The 13,469-nt window shown below is 39.6% G+C and overlaps 2 protein-coding genes across 2 annotated transcripts; one reads left to right on the plus strand and one right to left on the minus strand.

Annotated features, from left to right (window-relative positions):
* LOC107637147 lies at positions 2,166-3,974 on the plus strand. The gene is made up of 3 exons (XM_016340589.1): positions 2,166-2,942; positions 3,559-3,722; positions 3,848-3,974. The coding sequence occupies exons 1-3, from the start codon at positions 2,166-2,168 to the stop codon at positions 3,972-3,974; spliced, it is 1,068 nt and encodes a 355-aa protein (XP_016196075.1).
* On the minus strand, positions 6,654-7,826 carry LOC107637146. Its single transcript, XM_021121858.1, has 2 exons — positions 7,161-7,826; positions 6,654-7,075 (listed from the first exon to the last, which is right to left on the minus strand). Exons 1-2 carry the CDS (start codon positions 7,734-7,736, stop codon positions 6,980-6,982), a joined length of 672 nt encoding a protein of 223 aa, XP_020977517.1. The 5' UTR covers positions 7,737-7,826; the 3' UTR covers positions 6,654-6,979.

Genomic DNA, 13,469 nt, shown 5'->3' on the forward strand with positions numbered 1-13,469 from the left:
CTCTGGAGCATCGCTGTTTTCCTCGCCTTCATACACATAGTTGGGAAGCCTAGTTTCTCTGAAAGAGGTAAGCCAAAAATGAAAAAAAAATGTGGTTCCTCTGTTTTTTGATATTGTTGTTAATCTAATATTCACAAAAGTTCAGGCCGTTTTTTTCGATTGTAATTGGTGGGTATGAACGCCTCTGTTCTGTTCTCTGTGCTAGGGTTTGATCAGCTTTTCAAACATTTTATTTATGGCATGTAGGCACAATTGTATCCTTTTGTCTTCTGATTCTATTTTCCTCATCAATCATTTTGGTTCCGAATGTCCATACTTATCCAAAAATAAATAGCTTCACTCATAGTTAAGCACACCTAGTTAGTGTTTGAAAATGGTTTCTGGGATACAAATATGGAGATAATGAGACAATAGTGATGGATACAAAGAGAAATGTATTTGTTAATAATTTTAACATTCGGGGATAAAACAGAAAAAATAAAATGTAAAAAAATTTCTATTTCAGTGTCCTGCCTCCACTATCTCCACTTGTTGGGAGAACGGAAAGATTTTATTGTCTTTAAATTTGTGTCCCAGAGACAGATTCTAAACATTACCTTAGAAATAAAATCTGTACATACAAAAATAATTCCTAAACTGCTCTTAGTGAAAGTGATGATGAAATTGGTAGAAGAAGATTAGGACTGAGTCAATGCTATGATATGAAGAAGATAACAGATGCCATTTAATGAGCTTTCATTAACTACTATTTACCATTACTATTTCTAGATGGTTTTTCTTATTTCATCTCCACCTTCAGTGTTGTATATTATTTTATTATTTTTTAACCTCTCTAGTTAGTGATTACTTTAGCTCCAAATTTGGCAGATTTTCTTTATTTTTGTGTGTCTTTTTTTGTTGGTAGTTTGATTTATGGCACATATTTCTTTCATGTGGGGTGGAGGGTTTGACACCATAAAGTTATGATCTTGCTTTCATTATTTTACTTGATTTGTGTGATCCACATTCTAGTAGATTCCAATGAATTTTTCCAGCTAGAATTTGTTTATGATTATATTCTTGCAAGTAGGAGTAGCTGATAATGTTTGATTGTTACATTAATTAACACCATATTCTGTGATCTAGTTCATTTATTCTATACCTTCATATTTCCAATCTATTACTAGCAGTGATGTCTGATTTCAAACAATGGGTGTGATCAATTAATTTTTTTTTTGTAAATATTGGCAGATGGGTGATCCGTTAATTACCATTATATTTTACCATGGAGGGTCGTTTATCACAGAGGCCGATGGGAGTATGTCTTACAACGGTGGAGAGACTTGTGAGTTACCGGATATTGATACAGACACGCTGGATGTATTCTTCGTCCGAGACTATCACAAGAAAATTGGGTATGACAAGGTTAGCCAAACTTGGTGGCTGGTGCCTAATCGGCCTATGCAAACTGGTTTAAGAGCAATAGCAGATGATAATGAGCTGATGGAGATGTGTTACCTGGCTCAGCAGAACAAGGGGGTTATTCATGTGTACTACGAACATGGAGTATCTGAGCCTGTGTATATTGAGGAAGCAGAACCAGTGGTTTTTGGCAAGGAGCTGATGTTGATACCAACCATTATCCTGGAAATATTGCAAGAACAATTGGTAAGGAAAAACTGCCCAAAACAGCCTTTGTTGCTTTGTCTAGCTCAGATGAATCCTCAGACAGTCATGACAGTGATGCTAGTGCAGAGGATGAACTATATCGGCCTGGTGGTGATGAGGTGTCCAGTGAAGAAGACTTGTCTGTGGATAGATCAGCAGCAAAGACTAATGTGAAACTGAGAACTAGGACAGACAAGAAACTTACAAAACTAAAGAAGGTTGTTTTGGTTGAAGATGATGGTCCTGTTTGTGCAGACTCAGATTCTGAGGATGATGAAATCATTTTTGGACCGATTCCTAAGTTTGGATCATCAGTTGCTCCTTATCATGATGTGTAGGATGATCCTTATAATGATTCTAATGGTGGAGACTCATGGCACTCAGAAGAAATGAAGACTCCTCTAAACTCTGAGGATGAGTTGGAGGAAGTTGATTCAGATGACGTATTCCATGCATTTAGAGAATGAGGGAGGTTTGGAGAGCTTAGGCTAGAGGTTGGAATGACTTTCACTACAAAAATGGAGTTCAAAGAGGCTGTGCGTGAATATTGCATACAAGAGGGTAGAAGGATTTGGTTTAAGAAGAACGATAACGTGAGGATGAGAGCTGTGTGTAAGGATGCGAGCTGTGGCTGGCTTGTGTATGCCTCTAACAATACTGAGAACAACTGCTGGCAGATCAAGACATTCATGGATAACCACACCTGTGCAAGAGAGACCAAAAATAGACTAGCTAATAGGAAGTGGCTAGCCTACAAATTGGTGAAGAAACTAAGAAAATATCCGAATCTGAGACACTCCGAGGCTACGCAATATTTTAAGACTAAATGTGATCTGGAACTAAACAAGTCTTCACTGACCAGGGCCTTAGGAGATGCTAGATCTGTTGTGTACGGTGATGCAGCTGCCCAATATGGCACGGTGAGAGATTATGGGCTGACACTGCTGAAGAGCAATCCAGGATCCACTGTCACAGTTAGGGTTATACCTCAGCCCAACCCTGATGATGATCCAATTTTCGAGAAGATGTATGTCTGTTTGGAGGGATGTAAAAAAGGATTTCTGGCTAGTTGCAGACCCCTCATAGGCTTGGATGGGGCTTTTCTAAAGACCCGGCATGGTGGTCAGATATTATCTGCAATTGGCCAAGACGCAAACAATCATATATATGTTATTGCCTATGCAATTGTCCCTGTTGAGAACACTGAAAACTGGAGATGGTTCTTGGAATTACTTCATCAAGACCTAGGGGATTATAAGAAGAACAAGCTCTGTTTTATCTCAGATATGCAGAAGGTATGCAATATTTATAGGTTGTCACTTAAAATGATGTTTATACACTGGGCTGCTGATTATATATGCTGAATTAATCTATTGTGACTTAAAATGATGTTTATACACTGGTTGTGACTTAATAGTTCTTAGTTATAACAAGTTACTTGTTGTTACTTATTAGTTACCTATTGGGTGTGTTTCAACATGATGATTATACACATGGCTGATGTCTATAGTTGCTGAATTAATCTATTGTGACTTATTTATACAGTGGTTGTGACTTAAGAATTCTAAGTTATTTAGTGTCAACCTATCTATTGCAGTTATCTATATGATGTTAATACACTGGGCTGCTGTCTATATATGCAGAATTAACCCTGGACTAATTATATGCTGCATAATATTCTGTCAATCTGTTGTTACTCATTTATCTTGTTCTGCATAATGTTCTATAACAGTGCTGTGTAGGGACTAGTTTGATGTCACTTACATATGTGTAGGGACTAGTTTGATGTCACTTGAACAAGTCTAGGGACTATTTTGATGTCACTTATATAACTGTAGGGACAGATTTGCTGCCCGATAACAACTATCTGACCCCTTCTTTGGTATCTGAAACAGGGCCTTATAAATGCAGTTAAGGAGGTTTTTCCAGATGTCCATCACAGATTCTGCGTTTGACATCTGTGGAAGAACTTCAACAAGCAATAGAAGGATCTCCAGCTTAGAGGGTTTCTCTGGGATTGTGCAAGGTGTACTAGCCAAGATGGCTTCCTTGATATCATCAAAAAGATTGAAAGGGTTAATAAGGAAGCCTGGGAGTATTTGAACAAGTAGCCTAGAGACTCTTGGAGCCGGGCATTCTTCAGTAATGCACCTAAAATAGATAACATCTGTAATAATGCCTGTGAAGTCTTCAACTCCAGGATCAAAGATGCTAGAGCTAAGCCTATTATCACACTCTTGGAAGAAGTCAGAATGTATGCAATGAGGTTGATAGCTAGGAACAAGGTGAAGCTGAATTCGAACACTGGAGTTCTACCTCCTATATAGCGTAGCAGGTTAGAAAATATACGGAAGGAATCAAAAAATTGGGTCCCGATGTGGTCTGGTGATGCAGATTATGAAAAGTTCGAAGTACATGGTTGGCCGACCAACATGGTTGTGGACTTGGGAAAGAGGCTCTGCACATGTGGTTTCTGGCAATTGAGTGGTAATGTTTTTTAAATTCATTGTCTTAGTCTTATTATCATTATCAACCTTTGTTGCAGGCTTACTGTTGTTGTCTTCATTGTTGTGTGAATGCTGTTTAGGGATTCCATGTGTGCATGCGTGTGTTGCACTGGCAAGGGTTGGTAAGAGACCAGAGGAGTTTTGTCATCAGTGGTTGACCATGGAAGCATATAATAACACATATGCCTTCCATATCAATCCAATTCCAGGTCAAGCACTATGGGAAAAGTCACCATATAACAGACCACAAGCACCAAAATTTAGAAACAAGCCCGGACCACTTAAGAAAAAAAGAAGAAAAGATGCAGATGAGGAGCCAAGTGGGAGTAAGAAGTTGAAGACGAAGATGAAAAGAATATATAAAAAAGGTCGATGTCGTTGTTGTGGCGCAGCAGCACACACCAGAAGGAATTGTCCAAAGAGGGCTGCTGCCGAAGAGGCTGCTGCAGCTGCAGAAGCTGCTGCTGCAGAGGCTGCCGCTGCACAACCCACTGCTACTAATGGTGGTGAAGGTCAGGCCAACTCTGCTGCCCCTGTCCCAGAAGCCCCAACCGAAATCAATCTTGACCAAAGTCAACCACCCTTGGAAGCAACTGATGACTCTCAACAGGTTCACGAGCTTATATGATTTTAAATTTATCATACTCACATCCTTACCTAGTTTACTAACTATGTTACATTTTTTTTTTGGCTGATAGGTTCTACCCTCACCTGTTAGGCCGCCACAGCTCCCTCTAAAAAGAAAGTTAGCCAAGGGTTGTGAAAAACCAGCTTCAGGAAGTAGCAATCCACCAGTAACCACCCCACCTGCTGCTACCCCACTAGGAAGTAGTCATACATCAAGGAATCCCCCACCTAACCCTATGCAAGGTGCAACACAGGGAACTGCTACAAGGCTTGCAAATTTCATGAAGTTTGTGCCGAATCCTGGATTCAAGGCACCCAGACACAAAAAATGAAGATTAGGATGATTATGTTTAGGGAAAGCAGGCTGTCTTTTTGTATCTATTTTGCTGATGTTGTTTACAATGCCTAAAACATTGTCCCAGTGTTGGGAATTTTAGGAAAAGCAGGCTATTTTTTTGTATCTATTTTGCTGGTGTTTTGGCTCTATAAGGCCTTTTTTGAATCAAACATTACCAATATGAATATGAATTATGAATTATGATTTTATTCAATTGAGTTTTCTCAGCCTTTTGTTTATATATTATCCTCTGTTACAAACTTAAGACTAGTTCAAGTGCTGTCCATTTCTATTTCATTAAAAAGAAGTCCAGGAACAGAAGTATGCATATAATCAAACACCTTAATTTCCATTTCTTTCAAACAAAAGGATAGGAACAACTACATGAACAAGGAATGCATATAACATGCATGTCATTTGTTTTTTGCTAGATATAGTTGACCCTACTGTCTATCCAGCTTTAATACAAGAACACCAATTACAATCAGTAGCATGAACACAAACATCAAAATTCTCCCCATTTTTAGAACCCTAATTTCAGCTTCTAATTTACCAAATTTCCAAGCCATCTTCATCTTCCATTCCTCATCATCAACTCAATGTCTTGTTCTATCATGTCACGGCCCAAAATGAACCATGACCGGCGCTTAGGAAACAGTTCCCTAGCAAGCCTATCAGACTCAAATATAAATTAAATTAGAAAGTTACAAATATTTTAAAGAAATTTACAGTTTCTAAAATGAATAATTTCATATTTTTAATAAAAGGTAAAATAAATAGATATGGATGGATCCTGCCTGTGACATATGGAGCATATGATGTCTAAGAACTCAACAAAAATGAAGTACCAATTGCATATCATTACTCTTGAATAGAAGGCTCACACATTCAAGTATTTGTTCCTGAAAAATATTTTTAGAAAAACGGAATGAGTTTTGCAACCCAGTGACTAGACAATACATCTATAATCCACATGAGACCATATAAACATTATCATAAAAATAATTTTAGTTAGAAAATAATAATTTATATGAATATATGAATCAATAAGGGAGTTCTCATACAGAAATAAAATCAAATAGTCCACACTTAGGCGGCTCCACCTCTAAGGGTAGCCCTTTCCTCTCGTGTGTCCGTACGGACTAACAGATCCAACGTGTGGCCTACACGTTAGGCTAGCAACGCCCCTGCTAGCTGAGGTCTGAGCCAGATGCATCTAGGTTAACGTCATAACCGCCGTTAACTACGGTTTTCTAATACGAGCCTCCCAAACCAATTCAAAATATATAATTTCAAATACAACAAATCTTTGATCTTTCAAATATATAAGGTATCGAATCAAATCAAATCAGATAATACTTTCTCATCCGAATCATATTCAATCATATTTTCTCAATCTTAAGGCATTTCAACCATATTTTACAATTCCAAAATAAGTGAGTACCAACCAAATTCCAATACTTCAAAAATACATATTCAAATAAAACCAAATGCTTTAAGATAATATAAACTTTTATTTTCAAACATACATATAGTCTCATGTGCATATTAAAATGAGCTTCACAAGGATAAATATTTAGTTCTAATAAATCAATTAGTAAAACCAATTTAAAATCATTTGATAATAATTTTTGTGAGTATAACTAAGTTCAAAGTCCCATATATCAAAATAATTATAGACGTAAAACCAAACCATTATAAATGTAAAGCCTACTCACAACATGGTCCTAAAGGACTGAAGATATCGAACCCGGAGTGCCAGAATCCAAGGTGAAGAGGATTGAAGTAAAATGAAATGAATGAGCGCAGAATTTGGATCGAGGCGGTGGCAGCAACTTCCACGGCTACATCGCAGATGTAATCATAACATCAACAGCTCCAACCGTTCCATGATAGCACTAATACCAGTACTCAAGATAATTTCCAACAGAAACGCAACAAAAGTAGGGCGATAGTACTAAAACAGAGATATATTATCGCAATTAAAACCAGAGCATGTAAGAAAAGAAGAAAATATAGCAGAGTAAAGGTGGAAGCGTTACAGTTTCATACATGGAGTCAGAACAGGGGAAAAATTGTGCTGATTTAGAGACAAGAATGAAGGGGGCGTAGGGCTGAGCAAGATCACAACAGGGACGGAGACGGTTCATTAGTAGTGACGTCGGTGATGCTCCCCTGACGAGGAGCTCTGTTGATGGCAACAGCAGACGCGACGATGGTGAACGGCTCCTCCATCGCGACTCTTTCTTCCTCCCTTCACTGGCCGACTCAAACTCTCCCTCTTCATTCAGCAATGACGGTGACCCCCAACAGAGATGGCGGCAGTTGAAGCTTAGCGGCGACGAAGACAAGGCACGGCGGCTGTGGCAGTTCGACGGCGGCGAGGCAGAACGGCGGTAGTCCTTCTTCCGCGTCTCCTCTCTCGCACTCGTCCCTCCTCTCGGACGCACCTCTCTCGGTTCTGGCCTCTGATGGCGACGCAACTGTAACGAGCTGGACGCGGCTGGCGGCAACGCGACGGGACACGAACGGCGTGCTCCAGGCCGGCGGTGATGAGGTGCGACTCTCTCTCCTCGCATGGTGGCTCGGCGTGGACAGCTCCCGCCTTCCTCCTCCATTCTCTTCTCGCAGTCTCCCCTTTTCTCTCTTTCCTTTTTCTTTCTTTCTTTTTTCCGTCAGAGTCTGGGTGTGCGTGCTGTGAGGGGAGTGAGAGTGTGTGTGGTAGTGAGAGGTAAGTGAGTGTGTTAGAAGAGGGTTAGGGTTTGGTTTGAAAAAAAGAGGAACAAGCGGTATTGTAGGGATTTTACATTCTACCCTCCATCGCGACTCTTTCTTCCTCCCTTCACTGGCCGACTCAAACTCTCCTTCTTCATTCAGCAATGACGGTGAACCCCAACAGAGATGGCGGCGGTTGAAGCTTAGCGGCGACGAAGACAAGGCACGGCGGCTGTAGCAGTTCGACGGCGGCGAGGCAGAACGGCGGTAGTACTTCTTCCGCGTCTCCTCTCTCGCACTCGTCCCTCCTCTCGGACGCACCTCTCTCGGTTCTGGCCTCTGATGGCGACGCAACTGTAACGAGCTGGACGCGGCTGGCGGCAACGCGATGGGACACGAACGGCGTGCTCCAGGCTGGCGGTGATGAGGTGCGACTCTCTCTCCTCGCATGGTGGCTCGGCGTGGACAGCTCCCGCCTTCCTCCTCCATTCTCTTGTCGCAGTCTCCCCTTTTCTCTCTTTCCTTTTTCTTTCTTTCTTTTTTCCGTCAGAGTCTGGGTGTGCGTGCTGTGAGGGGCGTGAGAGTGTGTGCGGTAGTGAGAGGTGAGTGAGTGTGTTAGAAGAGGGTTAGGGTTTGGTTTGAAAAAAAGAGGAACAAGCGGTATTGTAGGGATTTTACATTCTACCCTCCTTATAAAAATTTTCGTCCTCGAAAATTGATATAATCTTCAAAACTTTACATGGTTTTAGCACTTTACCGAACATGAGAAATGAGTATAACGAGGTGCAAAAGTTACAAGATAGGATCCTGATAAAACGATGTCATTGGCATTTCCCTACTCTCATTCCCTTGACAACTCAGATATACATAGCCCTCTTCACGTCGTTTGATGCGTGAGCATCTTGTCTATCTTTTCCTAGTGAATTTGCATCTAATTTGTTGAGTTTAATTAAGAATTAATTATATTTTAGCCACTATGGATGCTATTTTGAGTTTTGTACAATTTTATTTAATTTAGGTAGCATTCGGATGGATTTGATGAAGTTTCTGCAGAGAAAGAGAAGAAGCCAAGGAGATGACCAGCGAATACCGACGCGGACGCATGGCTCACGCGACCGCGCGGAATGGAGGAAATCGCAATAACGCGATCGCGTGGACTGGAATCTGCACAAATGACGCGAACGCGTGGACGACGCGGACGCGTCACATGCGCCACGTGCAAAAAATGCAGAAAAACGCTGGGGGCGATTTCTGGGCTGTTTTAACTCAATTTTCAGCCCCGAAAACACATATTAGAAGCTGCAGAATGGACAGAACAAGTGGTCCCCACCCATCAACTGAAGATCTGTTAATTAATTCAAATTTAAACTCAAATCTTAAATTAGGAAAAGATATTATTTTATGTTTAATTTTAAATATTAGATTTTAAATTTATTAGGATTAGTTATAAAAAGGGATCTGATGCCATCAGATTGGAGTTTTGTACATTTTACCTGAATCCTTATTTTCTCTTTTCCATGAGCAACTAAACCTCCACTGTTAAGGTTAGGAGCTCTGTCTATTTCTTTGGATTAATTTTATTGCTTTTTCTATTTTATTTATGTATGGATTTATAATTTAAGAATTGTTTTCGCTCTTTATTTTATGAATTTGGGTGGAACGGAAGTATGACCCTCTTTCTATTTGAGTTCTTGTAAAACTTGGAAAAACTCTTTACTTGAACAACAGCTTGAAAACTATTTCTCCTAAATTTTAATTATCTGAATTTAATAGGATACGTGACATATAATCCTTTTACCTCTTGGATAATCAGATTTTTTGTGGCATATAAACTAGAAATTGATTATCACTTTCTAATTGGAATTAATTGACCAAGGAATTGGCAGTTAATGAATTTTAGAGGAGACTAGGAAGGTCTAAGGAATTAGGGTCTAGTCACATACAGTTTGCCATAAATTAAATCCTGCATAATTAAATTAGTTAGTAAGAAAAGTTAATCAGAAAAAATAGATAACTCTGAACCCTTAACTATTTTCTCCATATTCTCTTCCCAATTTATTTACTTTACTATTTTAATTTCTGCACGATTGAATATTCAAATACTCTTTTCTGTTTGTCTAACTAATCCTATCAAACACTATTGTTGCTTAATCCATCAATCCTCGTGGGATCGACCCTTACTCACGTAAGGTATTACTTGGTACGACCCGGTGCACTTACCGGTTAGTAAGTGTGGTTGTAAAATACCGCACAAGTTTTTGGTGCCGTTGCCGGGGATTGACTGTGATTGACAACTACTCATTGTTTGATTGCTTAAATTAGATATTTTTTTTCTTTAATTATATTTCTTTAGTATTATTAAATTTTATTTTTTTTAATTTTTATTTTTTTTTCATTTTTTTCTTTCTTTACGATCACTTAATATAGTAACCTAATTTATCACCGGATGAAACTAAAGCAACCCAATTCTTTTCTATTACTCTGTCCACCAAACATGAAAAATCTACAAAAAACTGGGTAAAATATAAGAAACAGTGACATTTGCTTTAAAATATAGATATCAAACATTTATTACAGCTAAAAAAAAAAGAAAAAAAATTATTATTTAAATAAATAAAAATTAGCACTAATATTTTTCTTTAATTTCTGAAATTAAGTTTGGTGTCCTCTATTTATTTTTATTTTTATTTTAATTTTTCCTGTTTATTTTTATTTTTAAAATTTTCGAATTTTTATTTATTTAGCATTTTTATTTTTTTATTTTACACAGATTACCTCACAGGGACTTCTCTGCACTCTGACGTAGAGAGTCCCATTTTTTCTTGTTTTCTGCTTGTGTATGCGCAGGAATAGAGACAAAGAACATCTCTTAGACTTTGATCCTGAACCTGAAAGAACTTTCAGGCGACGTTTACAACAAGCAAGACTTTGTAAGGCTGCAGAATCCACTATGGCAAATAATAATGCTAATGCCAATGTGGTAAATTCGAATGGGGATGATCAGCAGAGAAGAGTGCTTGGCTTTTATTCTGCCCCTACTGCGGATCTCTATGGAAAAAGCATTGTGGTGCCTCCTATAACTGCAAATAACTTTGAGTTGAAGCCACAATTGGTCACCCTGGTGCAACAAAACTGCCAGTATCATGGACTTCCTCATGAAGATCCAAATCAATTTATTTCTGATTTTCTGTAGATATGTGATACTGTGAAGACAAATGGAGTAAACCCAGAGGTGTACAAACTCATGCTTTTCCCATTTGCTCTGAGGGATAAAGCAAAGCTATGGTTAGATTCCCAACCAAAAGAGAGTTTGAATACTTGGGAAAAGGTTGTTACAAAGTTTCTCACTAAATTTTTCCCACCAAAGAAGTTGACTAAGCTTAGGTTGGAGGTTCAGACCTTCAAGCAGAAGGACGGTGAAACTCTTTATGAAGCTTGGGAGAGATACAAGCTACTGACTAGGCAATGCCCTCCTGACATGTTCTCCAAGTGGACCCAACTGGATATCTTTTATGAAGGCTTAGGAGAGATGTCAAAGATGAGCCTAGACACTTCTGCAGGCAGTTCACTGCACAAGAAGAAGGCACCAGAGAAAACTATTGAGCTGATTGAATTGGTTGCAAGCAACCAATATTTATACTCATCAAACAGGAATCCTGTGAACTCTGAGACCGCTCAGAAGAGAGGCGTGTTGGAAGTGGAAGCTGTTAATACCCTTCTTGCTCAAAACAAGCTTATGTCCCAACAGATAAATCTACTTACTCAACAGAAGGATGGCATGCAAGTCTCAGCTATCAACACTCAAAATCCACCCCAAGAAATCTCCTATGACATGGCAGGTAATTTTGTTCAAAATGATAATCATGATTATGCTCAACCTTCTTATGAACAGGTGAATTACATGGGGAGTGGTCCTAGGAATCCCAACAATGATCCATATTCTAAGACATACAACCCGGGATAGAGAAATCACCCAAACTTTGGGTGGAGGGACCAACCTCAGAGACCTCAGAACTTCAACAATAGTTCTCAGGGCGGTTTCCAGCAGAACAATGATTTAGAAGCAATATTAACAGGTTTTAGACAGGAAACCAGAGCATCCATCAAGAACCTGGAAATTCAAATGGGTCAATTAGCCACAAAAGTTAATGAAATTGATCAGAGGACCACTAACAGCCTTCCTGGTAACACAATTCTAAATCCAAGAGAGGAATGCAAGGCTATCACTGTAATAACTGAACAAGTGGCAAGTACGGAAGCACAAGTTATACAGGAAACCAAAGCCTCTATTAGAAACTTAGAGGTGCTAGTGGGCCAACTGAGCAAGCAAATACTTGAGAGGTCTGTAAGTACATTTCAAGAGGATACAGTGGTGAACCCAGGAGAAGATTGCAAGGCTATTCAATTGAGAAGTGGTAAAGTAGCTGACTCTGAAACCAAGGTCAATGAAGATGTAGTTGAAAAAGAAGCTCCAGATGAGAAGAAGGAAGAAGTAGAGCACGCCCCTCCAAAGCGTGCAGACAACCCATTCCCAGACTCTCTTGACATTTATCCTACACTGCCAAAGGCTCCTGAGTACAAGCCTAAGATGCCGTATCCTCAGAGACTTCAAAAGGAGACCAAGAAAAAGCAGTTTTCAAAGTTCTTGGAAATCTTCAGAAAGTTACAAATCAATATTCCTTTTGCTGAGGTTTTGGAGCAAATGCCTATCTATGTCAAGTTCATGAAGGAGCTGTTGTCAAAGAAAAAGCGTTTAAAGGGAGATGAGACAGTAGTCCTGACTAAGGAATGTAGTGCTGTCATTCAGAATAACTTGCCAAGGAAGATGCCAGATCCAGGGAGCTTTCAAATTCCATGCACCATTGGGAGCACAACCTTTGAGAAATCCCTATGTGATCTAGGAGCAAGCATAAATCTAATGCCCTTATCTGTGATGAAGAAGCTGCATATCCAAGAGGCACAACCCACAAAGATAGCATTACAGATGGCAGACAAATCTATGAAGCCTGCATACGGATTAGTGGAGAATATCTTGGTGAAAGTGGGTAAGTTCTTCCTCCCAGCAGATTTTGTGATTCTTGATACAGGGGAGGATGAGAATGCCTCTATAATTCTAGGAAGACCATTCCTAGCCACTGGAAGAGCTCTGATTGATGTAGAAGTGGGTGAATTAGTGCTTAGAGTGCATAATGAGCAACTGGTCTTTCATGTCTTCAAAGATGTACATTCAACAGGTGAAGAAGAGAGGTGCATGCAGGTTGAGCTCATTGATCCAAACCTTCAAGAACCCCCTGATGATGCACAGCAGAATTTGCAACTCAAACCTCCTGTGGTGACAACCGATAAAATTCCGCCTGACATCAAACCTAAGTTTGGTGTTGGAACTGCATCATCCACCAAGGAGGAGGTCCCCAAAAAGAAAAAAATACCCAGAGGATGGAGAAACAAAAACATCCCCACTGAAGGTTTCTCCCCAGGAATAAAGGTGGTGTTGATCAGCAATCCAGCATGGGTTTATACAATAATCAAAATCCTCTCTCTGGAGCATATTGAGCTACGTTATGGACACACACGAAAGAATTTCAAAGTAAGGGGTGAAGAGCTGAGCCCCTATGATCCTCCTCCTTAGAGGAGCT

The sequence above is a fragment of the Arachis ipaensis genome, chromosome B04, assembly GCF_000816755.2.
Source record: "Arachis ipaensis cultivar K30076 chromosome B04, Araip1.1, whole genome shotgun sequence".
NCBI lineage: Eukaryota > Viridiplantae > Streptophyta > Magnoliopsida > Fabales > Fabaceae > Arachis > Arachis ipaensis.